Below are 17612 nucleotides of genomic sequence, written 5' to 3'. Positions count from 1 at the left end.
TGAGGTTTAGAGTTCAATTCTAGAGAGGGAGGGGATTCCTGAATTCACTAAGAAAATTTTTACATCCTTCCCACGAGCATGTGGGGGAGGCTGAAGAAAGATTAGCCTGACTAAAGTGGTTGAGAAGATGTTGGAGCCTAGTATTAAGGATTAGGTTTCAGGGTCCTTTGTGGCACATGACAAAATACATCCAAGTCAGCATTGTTTCCTTAAGGGAAGTCTTGCTTAACAAATCCTGTTGGAATTATTTGAGGAAGTAACAAGCAGGATAAACAAAGTCAGTGGATGTTGACTTGTATCTTCAGAAGGCCTTTGACAATGTGCCACACATGAGGCTGCTGAAGATGAGAGCCCATGGTATTATAAGGAAGATACTAGCAAGGGTTGAAGATTGGTTGATTAGTATGAGGCAGAGGGCCTTTTATGGTTGGCTGCTGGTGACTAGGTGTCCCACAGGGGTCGCTGTTGAGAATGCCTTTTCATGTTGTTGGCTCTGTGGGTAAGCTTGCAGATGATGGGAAGATGTGTGGAAAGGAAGGTGGTGTTGAAGCAGGGTGGTGCTGCAGAAGGACTTAAAGATTGGGGGGGAATGGATAACAGTGGTGGATAGAATATGGTGTAGGAAAGTGGGTATGGTCATGCACGTTGGTAGAAGGAATAAAGGCATAGACTTTTCTAAATGAGAAAATTCAGAAATCAGAGTGCAAAGGGATTTGTGTCCTTGTGCAGGATTCCCTAAAGGTTATCGAATTGGTGGGAAGGAAGATAAATGCAATACAGTATTAGCATTCATTTCAAGAGGAGTGGAATATAAGGCAAGGTTGTAATGCTGAGTCTTTATAAGGTATTGGTCAGACTACTAATTGTAAGCTGATATCCTCATCTAAGAAAAGATGTGTTGGCATTGGAGAGGATCCAGAGGTTCTTGAGAACTGCCCAGGAAATGAAATGGTTAACATGAGCATTTGCTGGCTCTAGCCCTGTACTCACTGGAGTTCAGAAGAACAAAGATATTACTGATGCAATCTATTTGGGCCTTCAATCATGCAAATAAGGATGTTTCCTCTAGAGAGTAGATCAGGAAAAATAGCAAGCCAGAGGCTGATGAATCTGGAATTCCTTGCCATAGATGACTAGGGATATTTAAGGCTATGGATGGGTTTATGGAGAGAACGCAGTTGAGGAATAATGAGCCATCATGGAATGGCAGAGTAGACTGACTAGGCCAAAGAGTCTAATTTTGTTTGCTATCTTATGGCTAATAGTTATGTTAACATTTCATTATCATAAATTTATTAAACATTGGGTAAATGATTTTAAATATGGTGGAATATGTTGGATTGTCAGGAGAAAGCCTCATATCAAGTCCAGGTTTTCTGTTGACAAAACGGGAAGATTCCATTGCAGGTTTCCTGGCTCTGTAAGCAGCTGCATCATTAAGACATTGACTTGTCATTAACTCGCTGCACATAGCAGGTTCCACAAACGGCAAATTATTTCAAACTCAATAAAACTACACTTTTGTCAAACGTACTTTATTTGATACATGCTAATTTTAAGATTTGTAATGGCATCCATAACAACCAAGGCAGTTGAAACTCTGCGTTTATAAATAACTGTTTTATTATGTGGTTGTTTCCAGTCATCCTTCCAGACTGCAGACAACAGAAAACCTTCTACCTATGTCCGTGGAGGATTTTGGTGAATTGACACGACACTTAAGTTCTTCAGATATTGATTCAGTGGTAGGTTTTGGAATCTAAGTGGTTGCAGTTTTTTTTGCAAACTGAACTTAATTGTGTTTGGTGTTTTCCATTTTTGTGTATTGTAGCTTGGACTTTTAATGTCTTATTCAGTAAATATTGCTGTAGTGTGACTTCTGCTTCAGTGTACTATATGGATACACAACTTTTTTAAAAAACCTTCAGCTTTTTGTATTGGTCTCAATTTTTGATTTAATAAATATACTGGCTGATGGAAAATAAAACTGATGTACAATCACACATGATGCATTGTAGTAACTACTTCTCCATCCCAGAAATTTCTTGGTGCAAAATACCCTTATTTAGTCATCCAAATTAAACTGAACTTGTTCACCCACTGGGTGAATCTTCAGTTAAAGGTAAGCAGAAGTGGATAATGATTAAGTTTTACTGTCTGGCCAATATACAGTTTCTCCCTGTAACCTCAGATGCCCTGATTAAACAAGAATCTATCAACCGTTGCCTTAAATGTACCCAATGACTTGGCCTGTGCAGCTATCTGTGGCAATGCATTCTACTGATTCACCACCCTAAAGGAATTTTTCCTCATCTGTTCTAAATGGATGTCCCTCAATTCTGAGGCTGTGCCCTCTGGTCCTTGACTCTCCACTATATATTTTTTAAAAAAACATACTTTCCACAGCCACTTTATCCTGACTATTCAGTATTTGATAGGTTTCAATGAGATTCTCTAGTGAGTACAGGCCCATTGCTACAAATTGCTCTTTATTCCCTGGGTCATTCTTGTGAACATCATCTAGACCCTTTTTTAAAGCCAGTCTATCTTTTGTATATGAGAGAGAGAGAGAGAGACACTCAAAACAACTCTTACTCCAACTGTGCTCTGACCAATGTCCAATAAAACCTTTAGTATTATATTCTTGCATTTGTATTGTAGTCTTCTCAATAAATACTAACACTGTATTTGCCTTCCTTACCACTTACTCAACTTGAAAATGAACCTTCAGGGAATCATGCACAAGGACTCGCAAGTCTCTTTGTACTTTTCTTTTCTCATTTAGAAAATAGTCCAGTCCTTTATTCCTTCTCACAAAGTGCATGCAAAGTTCCTTCTCACATCGGTTCATTACATGCCAACTGCTACTCTTCCCATTCCTCCAAACTAAGTTCTGCAGCTACCCAGCTGGCTCAACATCACCTGTCCCTCCACCCATTTGGCCATCTTGACCAAAAAGTCATTAATTCTTTCATCCAAGTCATTGACATAAACGTAAAGAAGCAATGCTAATACTCATCTCTGTGGCACACCATTTGCCACTGGCAGCCAACCTGAAAGTTCCCCCTTTATTCCCATTTCCCTCCAGCTAGTCAGCCAGTCTTCTATCTATACTAGTATCTTTCCTGGTAATACCATAGGCTCTTGCCTTGTCAAAGGCATTCTGAAAGTCCAAACAGCCACTGACTTCATCTATCCTACCTGTTACCTTATAAGAATTCCAACAGATTTCAGGCAAAATTCTGCCTTGAGGAATCCGTGCTGAGTTTGCCCTATTTTATCATGTGTCTCCCTGTATTGTGAAACCACCCCATCTTCCCAACCACTGAGATCAGCCAAACTGGCTTCAACTTACTTTCTTCTGCATCCTTGTCCCCCGCTGCCAGCTTCTTGAAAAGTGGCATTCGCAATTTTCCACTCTGTGGGAACCATTATAGAATCCAGTGATTCTTGAAAGATAATTACTTACACCTCCCCAATCTCTCTATCTGCCTCTTTCAGAACCCTGGGGTTAGTCCATCTGACTTGTCTACCTTCAGGCTTTTCAACTTCCCAAGCACCTTTTTTGAAATAGCAACAACAATCACTTCTGCCTGACACTCATTTCTGGCATTCTGCTGGTGGCTTTCACAGTGAAGACTGATGCAAAATACTTGTTAAGTTTGTCCACTATTTCTTAGTCCCCCATTACTTTTCCAGCAGTCCAATGTCCACTTTTACACTTATCTGGGGGAGGGGAATTTCTGGTGTTTTTGGTATCTTTGGCCTAGCTTGTCTTTGTATTTCAATTTGATTAAGTTGTCTTCTGTTGGTTTAAGTTTCCCAATCCTCTTGATGTCTTTCTAACTTTTGCTTTTGTGCTGTCTTGACTTCCCTTGTCAGCCACTGGTACCTCACCTTGCACTTTCCAGATTTCCCTCATAAATACCAGCCATCACTTCTGTTATTGTCCTTGCTAGTGTCTGCTTTCAATCAACTTCAGACAGTTCCTCTCTCAGGCCTCTAATTCCCTTTTACTCCATTGTAATACTGATATATCTGATTTATCTTCTCCCCCTCAAACTGTAGGCTGGATTTTATCAGGTTTATGATCACTGCCTCTGAAGGATTCCTTAAGTTTTCTTATCAAATCTGAGTCATTACATAATGCCCAATACAGAATAGCTGAACCCCTAGTGGGCTCAACCATAAGCTGCTCTTAAAAAGCCATTGTATCAACTTTTTTTCCTAATCTACCTGCATATTAAAGTCCCTCTTATCTATCATATTGCTTTTTTCTGTGCCTTTTCTATTTCTCATTGCAATTTGTACCCCAGTAATTTATTGGTGCCAGGCTCATATATGCCAACTACATTCACCACCACTTTTAGACAGAAGTACCAAATAGTCCATTTTGGCTCTCTCCTGAGATGCTGTTATCACAGAAGCCAAGCTCTTGACAATTTGATTAATTCTACATGATCTTGATGACTGAATGCACTTGTTGCAGTTCTGTTAACTTCACGCTACGTGCCACCTATGGTATCAATGATCAATTATTAAAGTACATATGTTACTGTATACAACCCTGATAATTTTCTTGTAGGCATACTCAATATATCCATAATAGAATCCATGAAAGATTTGAACACTAAGTTCATGCAAAGACAACAGACTGTGCAAATTCAAAGAAAGAAATATTGAAAATGAGATGAAGAATCCTAGAAAGTGAGTCTGAACATTGTGCAAGCATTTCAGTGATGGGGCAATTGAAAAGACTGATAGTTAAGGTGTAATAATTACTCCTGAACCTGGTAGTATGAGTGTGTGGCTCCTGTACCATCTTCCTGATGGCAGCAGTGAGAATAGAGGCATATCCTGGGTGGTAGGGGACCCTGATGGATGCTTTCATGTGTAGCTATATTTGGTGGTGGGGAGGGCTTTACCCATGATGGACTGGCCACATCCACTAGTTTCTGTCATATTTGCAAGGTTTCCAATACAGTTTAAAAAGACTGGCATTTACCTAACCATGCAGAAAACCATCCTAATGTGGTTTCTACTACAGCAGAACCATCAAAAAGGCATTTCCTCAAGGATGCCCAGAATATGCTTTGCCCAAACCACACCAGACCTCACTACAGCCTTTGTCCAAGTATGGAGCAGAAAGCTGAATTCCAGTGAAGTGAAACTAACTTGTCAGCAAGCTAACATTTGAATGGGAATCATGGCAAATGCAGATAGTCAGTCATACCTTGCTCAAAACTAAGTTAATTGTGATTATTACAGGGCAATCAGCCCAGGAACAGAACATCAGTGCAGGAGTTCTTTAGGATTGAGGAAAAGGGATCCAAACTTTTTTAAAAAATAGTTGCTTCAGTAATAGCCTTCCATCTTAAGACCAGATCAGGACATGTTTGCACAATGTTCAATTCAATTTCCCACTTCTCAGCAACTGAAGCAGTTCATGATTACATGTAGCAAGACCAAGGCAACATCCAGGAATGGAGTTTCAAGTGTCATTGTACTATGTGGGTTAGGCACTGGCCATTTCCCAATTGTGTTTTAACAGAAACCTTTGACAGGCAATGATAGCACTATCATCAGTCTCCTGCCCTCATTATCATTGGGGAGGGGACATCACCAACGAATGGAAACTCATTTGGACTGATCACTCATGCCATGCTACAAGAGCGGGGCAGAGACTGGGTACATTGCAGTGAGTGATATATCCCAGTGTATTTCCACCATTCATATTCTATAAACCAAGAATGTGATGGACTACCTAGATGAACACAGTGCCAACAATGCAATCTTAACCATCTGAAGCAAAACGGCAGATTTTGATAAGCAGCCCCCGCCCTCAGCCCCCTCCCTAAACATTTTGTTCACTGTTGTTTTAGTGGCTGCAGTACATTTATCTGCAAACAACATTATTTGCTGACCATTGCTTGGTGAGAACCACCCAAAGCCCACAGTGGGCAGCAATTGCATTTAAACACCACCATCTGGGGTTCTTTACTCCTTGCTCTCTGCCTTGTCTCTAAAGGCAATCAGAAATTAGCAAAAACACCTATTCTAGATTCTGAAAGTAAATGCAAATCATTTGGCAGAAGTGGGTAAATCAATGTCAGAACAGTTAGAGACATGCAAGCAGGAGCTGTGAAGGTAGGGCAGGAATGGTCTGAGGGGAAATGTGGGACATCCAAGCCTAGATTGAAAGGAATAAAACAATGGGAATCTAATGTTGGATCCCAGATAACGAAGATTTTTTTTTTAAAAAAATAAACACTCAGGAAAAAGTGGTGGAAATTAAGAGACAGCCAGGTAAAAAGGCTGGAATTCAAGGGAAGGAAAAGAGCATAATAAAGGAAAGTTAAAGCTTGTTGGTAACCAGAGAAAGGTGTAGTGCTTGATTAATATTTCAAGGAACTAAATATCAAGGAGTCGAATGTCTTAAGTGGATAAATATCAGGTACATGAAAATGTTCCAAGCTGTTAACTGCATTAAGAGGAAAATGTGGTCTCAGACCATTTTCTACTTCTCTAGTTCTGGACTATCTCAGTACAAGGCATAAACATGGAAACATTCCCATGGTGTGAGGAACCAAAGCAAAAATCTGTCAGCCTTACCTGGTGCATTCTCAGAGTTTGTGCAAAGCTACTGGACAAGTTATGGATATTCTTTAGAGAATTTTGCTTCATCTTTGGCTACAAGTTGAGGGAACCTATTTCCCCACTAGCCACATTTAATATGCCTATAGAACCCTTTGGGCCTTTGCTTATCTAGCCTGTCAGATCCTTCTCATCTTTTTTTGCACTCATACTTATTGTCATTCAGAGGTTCACTAGTTCCCAAAGGCTTCTGCACCATGTATACCTTCTTCCTTAAGCAGAGCTGTCTTTCAGTCAGTGTTCCCCAAAACTACCCTTCCAGTCCTACCCTTCACTCTAACAGCAACAGGTAGGCCTTGAACTTTAAACATCACACTATTACAGGTCATTCACCTGGCAGATGTTACTTTACCTGTAAACAATCTTGCCCAATCACTGCAAGATCCTGTATAATGGCTCCAAAATTAGCTCTGCCCCAGTTCAGAACCTTGACCTATGAAGTGGCTGGATCGTTCTTAGTTACTATTGGATTCTTTTTCTGTATAGTAGGTTCAAGAAGTTATTCTGCAACCATACAGAACACTAAAAGCATAATGACCAGATAGTTTATTTGTATAGGTTTGCCACAGTAGACCCTTCTGGTCCTTCAAACCATGCTGCACCACAACCACCCCGATTTAACCCTAACCTAGTAGCACCACAATGTACAATGAACAGTTAACCTATCAGCAAGTCTTCGGACTATGGAAGGACCCAGATAAAACCCACTCATTTCATGGGAAGGCTGTGAAGACTCCTTACAGAGGACAACAAAATCAAATTCTGAACTCTTAACGCACCATGCTCCCTCACTGTGTAGTTCTGATTGACATATAACAAGAAGGGTATGAAAAGGTTGGAGAACATTTTCTGTTTTATAAAATAGCTATTGGATACAATGAAAAGTATGTTTTTAATTTAAAAAGCAGCCTAGACAATAGATAGGAAGATTTTTTTCTGGAAAAATCAACAGATTTAATAACTGGTGGAAGGATTAATTGTGATGCAACATTGAACCAGCCATTCTGGCCCACCAACAATCAACAACCTACTTATAGCACTTACACATTAATCCCACTTTATTCTCCCAGGTACTTAACTCCCTTGTTTTCTGCCCACCTGCACACTTGAGAGATCTTTGCAGCCAATTAGTGTATCATCTTGCATGTTTTTGGAATGTAGGAGAAAACACAGCACCTAGGGAAGTCCACGCAACCACTAGCAGAAAGTGCAAACTCCAAATTAACAACATGGGAGGTGATGGTGAGACCTGGTTCCTGGCACTGAGGCTGTAATAAATGTGCTATAATACTGCTTCAGCTGAAACACAGTGCCCTGAAGCCCGATGGAAACAACCCCTCAACATTTTAAAAAGTACTTGCCCTTGAACTGTCACATGATGAAAGTGCCAACGGGGATGCTAGCAAAGAGACTAACTGTTAATTCAAAAGACTGGAGTAATCTGGGCAAATTCAAATCTCAGCGTAACAGTTACATAAATTACATGTGAATAATCAAAACTAAAATATAATTCAAAGTGAAATCTGGCACCTTAATCTGGGCAGGGAAGTCTGCTATGCCCCATCACAGGAATGTTGACTTTCAAACAGTCATTTTTAAGTGATCTCATTTGAGTTTGAGGCCACATACTGCTTTTCTTGTGAAAGGCAATCACTTTCCAAATTTATTTACTGTATAGTGGTTAAGTTAAGCAGCTCTTATTTGGTGTAAACACAATGCATGTTGTTCTCTATATGGTAAATTTCTATGTTGTTCGGACACATTGGGTATACCAAAATCTCAAAGTCTTGGATTTCCTTCAACTATTTATGAAGTGTTAGTCATCTCTCACTTTCTTGCTTCGTGCAGTTGTCTGAACTCACCTACCACTGATTTGTTTGTTTAATTTCGTGTCCATTGTCAACTATTTGATTGAAGCAAACTAGACATTACCGTAGTATAATCAGGGCAACATCTAGAAATGCTGCTTTAGATAGGGTATTGCTCTTTACATTAAAATGATGTAATTTGATAGTTTTTTCCCAAAGCCTCTTTATTTAGTAAAATCCATTTGCACTGACCAACCAGTGCAAATGCAAACATACTCACTTGTTTAGTCCGAATACCTCTTATAAATCCCATCATTTCAATTGAACATTTTGCTCATTAAGCGGAAGGATATCAGTAAGAGTTGGCAATTTCAGATGATTAACAGCAGCATGTTATATAGGAGTACAAAGACTTGTTTCTACTAGCTCAGTGTAGTTTCCATTACTGGTGTCTGTTTCTGTAGGCTGATGGTACTACTGCAGATTTCACAGGGTGACCTTCTAGCTCTCAGACTGGAATACCTGCCAATATGGCAGAGCCAAACTTGATAAGTAAATAGGAAATGTTAACAACTAGTTTTTTTTTTAAATGATTTGTATGCTTATACTGGCAGAAAAGTGAAGTCACAAATCTTACTGAATACAAATATCCACTTTTTTTCAAACAGTTGTGTACAGCCTACCCAAGTTAGCCAAGAGAACACTTCGCACCAATGGATCTATGATTATGGCATGATTTGGTGCTTGCTACACAAGCACAAATTTCTTACTGCGATGTAAAGTGGCATTTTTCAGCAAAAAAGGAAAGCTACTGTCGAACCTGTTTGTAATGTTTTAGTTACATTCCTAGAAAATTATATTTCTGTTTGAGCTGTATATGAACAGTAAATTTGTAATGCTAAATGAAATGTATGAATTTCTTCCATGATGTTAATATAAGCTTTCATTTTAAAGATGTCTCATGTTCATTGACTGAACTCTGTTCTCTTACCTTGTCTTTCTGCTCTGTCTCCACACTACTTTGTTTCATCTCACAAGATCACCTCCCTTGTTCAAGTAATGGGTGTATGTTAGTCCAAACCTCCGACAAGATGCATGCTTAAGGTTTTTTTTTGTGTGGAATTCAATGCCAGGCACTTCGCTTAATAAGCTAGTTTTTTGAAACTTACTTTCTAATAGTGGAACTCTGCTTAACTGAGATTCAAATGTAATCAGAGCCAAAACTGCTGCTGTGAATCCCACAGACACAGCTTCTACTCTCTAGCTCCCATCATATTTGAGACACATTTGTACGTGAAACTCATTTCATTTGCTGACTAAATGCCTGTGGGCTGCTGTACTTCAAATTTCTCAGTGTAATTTGGATGTCCCTCCCCACACAGAAGCAGAAAGGTACAAGTCCTTAAGCCATAAAGAATAGGAGTAGCAGAGCAAGGTCTGTTCCAGTTTTCTTCTCATCCTGTGTTTTGCTGCCAAGTAGCAATGATGTCAAAGAGGATTCTCCTGCTGCTTAGCCATGCTGTGTCATATTTTGGACTAACATCAGGGTCTGAGGTGATTTGAATGAAGCAATGCAAAATGTCAAGATCAACTCTCATCATTGCTGTTTTCCCTGATAAACTGCAGATGCTTGCAGACTTAACTGAAATAAAGTACTTAAAGTGTTCTACAAATGAGGCAGCAGTTGTAGGCTACAGGGATTCTTAACATTGATTCCAGGGATTTGTAGTTTGGAATGTGGTAAAATGCATAGGATTCAGGAGTGGATTCACCAACGGGATAGTGACAGGTCATTTCCTTGCGCTAAAAGAGGGTCCATGTAAGGCAGTGGTTCCCAACCTGGGATCCGCAGACCCCTTGGTTAATAGTAAAGTTCCATAGCATTTAAAAAGGTGGTAAATCCCTGATCAGGGCAAGTCCAGATCAGGTTAACGGAAATGTGTTTCATTACAGGGATGTAAGGGAAAGCTGTGGATGGTCAGTCGTTAAATTTATTCAAGAGGGAGAATAACTGATTTCATTACCCTCAAAGGAATTAAAGGATATGGGGATCAGAATAAAAATCAGATTTCAGTAAGGCATGATCCGATAGAGAGCAGTTGAGAAAAACTAGGGGCCTTTGTGCCTCTCTCTCGAAGCCTCAACAACTTCCAAAAACTGATTCCTGCAAATCTGAATATGCACTCATTTACTTTCCAGCTATGTCTTCAGCCATAGCACTGAAGAAATTAATTTCCTCCCCAATCCTCTCTTGCAGTCACTTCTTGACAAAGCATAGAACCAGTTGTTTGGTTCCCTTTCACCACATAAACTAACAAAATACAGTGAGACAATGTGCTTTGTAAATTGCTGATTTCCAGATTTCTCTCCATTGTAAATATTGTGTTTTGAAGTAGTGCAAGCATACTCTTACTTGAAGACGATTACTATTGTAAACTGATGACATGAATTAACTGCCTTATGTTTCCAAGGTGATGTAATAGGTCATACTTTCCGAAGGCCTGAGGCTCTGGCAGAACTTCCAGGATCATGGGATTTCTCAAAGTATGATCGGACAAATAACTAGCAGTAATAAGTGGACTCAAAATGCAAGTTGTTTTTGATGAATCACCCACATAATTGATGGACTTCCTTGTGCCTTCAATAGGTGAGAGCAGCTGAAAAATGTCATCATCACCTGTTTGATTATGAGACAGTGCTTCATAAAAAAATTTCAACTGCTTGGCAGTCATATATTCAATAAACCAGTTAATAAAGCATACTTAATATTAGTGGACTTTTCATTTTGCAATCCAACAGCAGGACTGAATGTTCCTTTAAATCAGCGCTCTCTGTTCATGGGCAGCATGAAATAGTTATAACACCAAGGCTTGTGGGTAAATGGTCCGATATTCTTGACAGCTTTAAAGCTGAAGGTCAAACGCAATGAATCAATGCATTGTTAGCTGAGAACGAGCTAATAAACTGGCATGGCTTCTGACCTTCACAGGATACAAAAACATGAATCACCAGCAGCTCAGTCCACCTATGGCATTTTTCATCTCAACACAATCAAATTAGAATGGACCAAAGCTTTTTTTTGGGGGGGAGGGGAGGGGTAGAGTGAAGGACGTACTGAAAGAAGAACTCATCTTCCAAAGGGTTTTGCATTAAATGGCAAATGAGCCGCAAAAGGCTTGGTAAAGCAAGTATGTGCAACTTGGCACTTAGCCAAATGAAGCAGCTGGAGAGATCACATTTACCATGATATTGCCAGCAATTCAGGTTCTCTTTGTACTCTGTATATAGTAAGTAGTTGATCAGGTTTTCAAGACTCAAATTTCTCTCCAGATTATATGGATCGTATCTAATGCTCCTTATGAAAAAGTAAATGCCTATGTACGTTCAGAATAACTTGATCAATCGTGTATCGGAAGAAGTTCAGTTCTATCAAAATGCTATTGAAAGCTGGCATAGCCAAGATCTTGTTCATATTGCACATGCACACATCTTTTACTGTGAGCAAAAAAAAACGGTTTCTGGAAATTTGAAACAGAAATAGAAAATGCCAGAAGAACTCAGCAGATCTGGCGGCAGCAGTGGGAAGAGAAACATTCAGTGATTAAGATCAAAGTACCTTAATCAGAACTGAAAAGCAAGTAGACAAGCATCTTTGAAATTGCAGGAAGAAGGCGGTGGGGGGGGGGGGGGGTGGAAAGAATAGAAGGAATCTTTAAGACAAGCTGCGCACCTAAGCTATTAAGGTAACATTTTAAATAACTGGCATTTGGAGAGAAAAGAGAAATCATACCAATTTTAATAGGTTAAATCAACAAACAGAAGAATTACCTGAAACTTAAATTCAACATTGAATCCTGATGCTGTAATGCACCAGGTGAAATGCTCTTCCTTGAGCTCATTGGAGCAAGGAGGGTCACTAAGGTCAGCGTGGGAGTGGGACAGAAAATTCAAATCAGAAGCTTAAGTGTCATCCTTTTCTGTTGGACAACTGTGGTTAGCAAAGTGATCACCCAATCTGCATTTTACTTTTCCAATATAGAGGTGACATCTTGAGCTCCAAATACAGTACACACTGGACTGAAAGTACAAGTAAATTGCTTCTTCACCTGGAAGGAGTGATAGGGTCCTGGACTGTGAAACAAGTGGGGGTTGCAGCTATGAGCAAATTGGGAACATTGGGGGTGTTGCGGCTTCATGATCCTGTGCAGTGAGAAAGGGTGAAGATGAAAGAAGGAACTCAGGAGTTAAGGAAAGGTGCATGGTGGTGTAGGGGCAAGACTTACCAAGAAGATATGTCTAGTGGTGATACCTCTTGGAGGTTACAAAAGATAAACCAGTGAATGTGGAGGTTGCTGAGGTTGAAGATGAAGACAAAATTTTTCCTATTTCAGCATTCTGAAGGACTGTTTCCTTCCATATCTCCCTGGTTCACTCTTCCATCTCATCTCTCCAATCACACTCTTTCTCACAGTTGAGTACCATAAAGTTTCAACATGCAACGTTCCTAATTTGCTCATAATTGAAACTAGCCTTTCCTAGTTCTGGCTGAGGAGAGAGGCTAAGTACAGGAAACAGAGGTAGTACAATTGACAGCCCCATTGACCACGGTAAAGGGAAAGCCATGGTTGAGGGAGAAGGTAGACAAATGCACCAGTGTGCAAATACTTCTCAGAACATTAATGATGGTGAAGAAAGGCTGGGAGAGCAGAATGGTGCCCTTACAGGAAGGAATGCAGGAGTGGTTGTGGGATTCAGTGGGCTGATAATGATTATTGGTAACTGACCTATCATCTGGGATGGAGATCAAGATGCCAAGAAAAGGAAGAGTGTTGGACCAAGTAAATGCAAGAATTGGGGTTGGACTTGTTGGCAAAAGCGCTGACACTTGAGTGGAGAAAGCAGCATGAAAACAATTAATTAGGTGCTGTCCTCTAATGGCAATCAAAATCTCACAATGAGACTCAGACAGATCTTCTGTAAGAGGTGAAGGCCGGTCACATAAAATTCGGGTGAGTACCTTTCCTGTTGTAGAGAGGAGGGAGATACCTCTATAATTTCTGCAGTCAGCTTTGTCACCCTTTTTGAATAGTGTGACAATCAGGGTGTCACTGAGTTACAGCTGGAATCTTCTCCTGGCCCCAGATCTTGACAAGCAGATCATGAATATGATTTAAAAGTTCTGTGCCACCTTCCTTGATTCCCTCAGGCCCAGTGGCCTTGTTGTTCCTCAATTTCTTGCAAGCTGTCAGTGCCTCTTTGATACTCATGTCCTCCTTCATGGATCGTTGTGGGTGCTGGTGGATGACTTCAATGTCAATAGTGATGTTACAATTAAATTACTCTTGAAAGTGTTCCATCAAGACAATACAGCGATCAGACCTGAATTTATAGAATGGGCAGAACCGCTGATTCAGAAAAGGCAAATAAAGCAGGTGTCTGGTTCATGATAAGCTCTCAGTGGTGCTTCAATTTGTTGATTAAATATGCTTCTCAAAACATTTACACCATAACTAATAGAAACTTAATTCTACCCTGATGAGTTAAATGAAAGTTAGCCATAATTAAGAGATATCATTTAAGTTCATTAAGGAGAAAGAGAGAAGAAAGTGGAAATTCACCAGACCTTTCCAACTGTGATTATGATTCACAGAAGATAGTGTTCTCATGGTCTGGGGACATGTTTTCTTTAAAAATAACTGATCACTTTTGCAAGACAGTGAAGCTGTTTCCCTTGAGAAACTGAGGAGATAAGTCATGTATTTTACTTAAATATCCTATTTTAAAACTTTGTAACTAGCAGAACCATGAAGAAAGGAGTAACAAACAAATGATTACAACAAATAAAAATAGTGATTTTGGGAATTATCAAGTTTGGAAATCAGTACTGCACTTTGTGCACAAAATAAGGAATCCAAAACTTTTCTGCGTTTAATTTATTCTGTATTTAACACATCCTACCAATATATCTTTAAATAAATATACTGCATTGCCTGCAACACTTCAAAATTAATGTTACAGATTGAAAATATCAAGCAACAATCAAAAAGATTGCTGTTAGCAAATACACTCAACAGCAAGATACTTGGAAACACATGTCACAATATTGAAAAACAGTTACAGTTACAAACTGTCCCTTAATACAAGCAGAGGCCAATAATACTGCACATTAAGCTAAGTTCTACACTGAAATAACGGCAATGGATAGAAATACATTTTAAGTGAAACACAGGTTGAGTACCTCTTATCCAAAATTAGAAAATACTTTAGAAATCTGAAATTTTTTGAGCGCTGACATGATGTCACAAATGAAAAATTCCACAAGGCGCTGGGAAAGTTCCCAGTCAGTGCACAGGTCTCTGCACCACAGACAGTTCTGAGAAGTGACCTTATATACATAATAACAGAAGTTAATGAAAAATAGAAAAACATTGAATAAAGCAAAAACTTAAAATTTTGATCGGGCATTGAAAGTGGATTCATCAATGGAGTGAGCATATGACACTAATGGCATGCTGATCCTGAAACAAGCAAAGATCTATCACAACAAACTGAATATTGTAGGTAATTGTTTCATGGACAAAATTATTAAAATTATATAAAACTATTCCCACTTCCCATTGCACTTGCTACGCAAGGGGCGGCTGTTTGAAATCGATGGTGGATAAGGTGCCTCTTGCAGCACTGGAACCTGGTAATAGACATGGTCTGGGGCGGTCATTCAACTCCGACAGTCTGTGGAGGATCCAGCTCCATCACGTCAGAATGTGCTCCAACTGCGGACTGCTCACTTTGTGAGTTTCACAACAACTGTACACGCAAATAGATCCCAAGTTTAAACTTGGATCCCATTCCCAAGATATCTTGTTATATAAATGCAAATATTCCGAAATATTCTGATCCCAAATATTCCGGATAAAGGATGCTCTCAAACTGTATTCAAAACAAAATTATGCAGCAGTGCTAGAATCTTTCTAAGCAAGCACATACACAAATAAGAGCATAAAGCAAACTTTGGCAGATAGACTCCAACACGCAAATTATGCTTCAAATGCAATTACTAAAGAGATTGGTATCCTGCAGGAATGCAACTGATTCATGCAAAAATGCAGCACAGGAAGATTTTCTTAAACGCAACTAGATTAAGCAAATCAGAACTACAATATTTCAGAAACACTCTTACACTCAAGGTTCCTAGACATGGTTCTAGGGCAGCTTTTTTTTTGGAAACTTTGTACATAAAAGATGATCAGCAAAAATGTTTTAAAAAAGCCAAGTTACCTCAAAAATAAGAATGGAAAATAGTCCTTTAGAAAATTTCATCCAAATCAACAAATGGGCACATTAGACAAAGGGATAGAAACAGGCATCCTTTTCCATTCTTTGATTAACATTTAAAGCCCTAAGAATGCAAATGCAAAGTTATAATCCACATAAGTGACAAATATTTTATATACCTCTAGATAAAGGCATAAACTGTAGCCTTTTGTAATGTCATGCTTACAAATTGCAAAGAACAATGAACATTTTAGGATGCAATCAACATTCAGAAGCATTCATTGCAATCTCTACAAATAGCAGCTTGTGACAGCACTACCACAGGATAGTTTTGTATATTTTAACTGATTTTGATGCTAGAGTATAATGTTAGTTGTCAGTCTATTTTCAATAAATTACTACAAACTATTGGACTGTCCAACACAAAAATAAACAAGATCTTATACTTGCTTAAAAATTCAAAGTGCTACTGATAAACCATCCTCTAAATTGTCTACAACTAAAGCTTCAACTAAAAGGGAACAAAAATTTGATTAAAAAGCTTTCTAATTAAAGCAGGCAGCCAAGAGTTAGTAATTACCTTATTCTAAACGTTAATAAAACAGGCAAAATGTCGGAAAAATTTATTTTTGAGGAAGTAGGTAGAACTTGATAAATAATACATTTTTGTCAATCATTTGCATTCCTTCGAGACATTTACTTACAAAATTTACAGTAATGTAACATGAAGTCTCTTCTGTTCAGTGGCCCTTAAGAATGTGGGAAAAAAAGTCAGCAGTGAATGAAACTGCAAACGAAACAAAAAGGAAAATTTTCAAGCAACAAAGCCTAAGCAAACACATACAGACAACTACGAAATAATGTTTCTATAATCCTCATCTTGAGCGTGGTCTTTTGGAGCCATCATGCAACTAAAATTGGACAAGATTTATTAGAGAAACAGAAGTCAACACTTACTGCTCTGCCTTTAATACATTTGGAACAATTGATTGTTCTAAAATTTGTGCAGGTAAAATTGCCTCTACTGGTAAAACATCCTCACAATATCTACTGGACACAATAATATTCATTCACATTTTGCAGGGATATTGGCTACAAGTTATGTACCACAACAATAACAATTTCTTTATGATGTTATTCTACAACTAGATATTTTCCAGTGTTTATAGGCCAGGAGATGCAAGTGATTTTATCACTTTCTACTATTCACATCATTCAGGACTTCATGGCAATTTTATATCGACTGTAAGACAACAGCTTTCTAAAAATCTTAAATTGTGCTGAGATTATCCTGCTCACTTTTCCCTAAAACACACATAGAACTTAGTGCATTATTTCAAGTCCCAGAATCATCACTCAAAATGAGCACTGGATTATTTTCTTAATTTTGCCCAGGCATATTGTTTTTCTAAACTACATCAAAACATTTAAAATCTAAACTACCAGAGCAATTACTTGCCAAAAATACAACACTATTTTACAAGCATCACTCAAACATCAGTTTGGTTTTGGTAATTCAGGACAAAATTACTGTGGGACATTGAAGAACTATACCATGCTGTCTATGTTCTCCTTGGAGTGCTTTTCTTTTCCATTGTTCGAATTTTCTGAAGGTATATATTGGTTTTGGTAATCTTGAAGGATTGTTACAATATCATGGTGGCCAAAGTGAATTGCCTCATCCACTGGAGTGTTGCCCCACCTAAAATTATATTTTTACATTTATAGAACAGGTTAAACAATACATTCCAGCAAAACCACCCAAAAATCATCAATAGCATTACAATTATTAAGTTAATTTTTTTTTGGAGAATTTGACCTCCAACAAGGCTATCTTCAAAACTACTTGCTACGAATCTACTTTCGAAAATAAAG

At 38.7% G+C, this 17612-nt stretch overlaps 2 protein-coding genes across 5 annotated transcripts in view; one reads left to right on the top strand and one right to left on the bottom strand.

Moving 5' to 3' along the window:
- Positions 1–11233, top strand: part of stat1a (signal transducer and activator of transcription 1a) — a 63181-nt gene extending 51948 nt beyond the window's left edge. Inside the window, exons 23-24 of one of the 2 annotated variants that reach the window (XM_059966894.1) lie at positions 1643–1745; positions 10934–11233. In XM_059966894.1, the coding sequence (XP_059822877.1) occupies positions 1643–1745; positions 10934–10942 (112 nt within the window). In that variant the 3' untranslated portion in view covers positions 10943–11233. Of the gene's footprint in view, positions 1–1642; positions 1746–9130 lie in introns of both variants that reach the window. The other variant, XM_059966892.1, reaches the window with a different exon arrangement.
- A 3147-nt stretch (positions 11234–14380) lies between these two features.
- Positions 14381–17612, bottom strand: part of LOC132392678 (glutaminase kidney isoform, mitochondrial-like) — an 82660-nt gene continuing 79428 nt past the window's right edge. For 2 of the 3 annotated variants that reach the window (XM_059966888.1, XM_059966891.1), the window contains exons 18-19: positions 17292–17439; positions 14381–16486 (exon numbers count right to left, since the gene is read on the bottom strand). In XM_059966888.1, the coding sequence (XP_059822871.1) occupies positions 16478–16486; positions 17292–17439 (157 nt within the window). In that variant the 3' untranslated portion in view covers positions 14381–16477. Of the gene's footprint in view, positions 17440–17612 lie in introns of all 3 variants that reach the window. The other variant, XM_059966889.1, reaches the window with a different exon arrangement.

Source organism: Hypanus sabinus, chromosome 4, assembly GCF_030144855.1.
Source record: "Hypanus sabinus isolate sHypSab1 chromosome 4, sHypSab1.hap1, whole genome shotgun sequence".
Taxonomy (NCBI): Eukaryota; Metazoa; Chordata; class Chondrichthyes; order Myliobatiformes; family Dasyatidae; genus Hypanus; species Hypanus sabinus.
The sequence above is the reverse complement of the archived record's forward strand: the minus strand, read 5'-3'. Positions and strand labels throughout refer to the sequence as shown.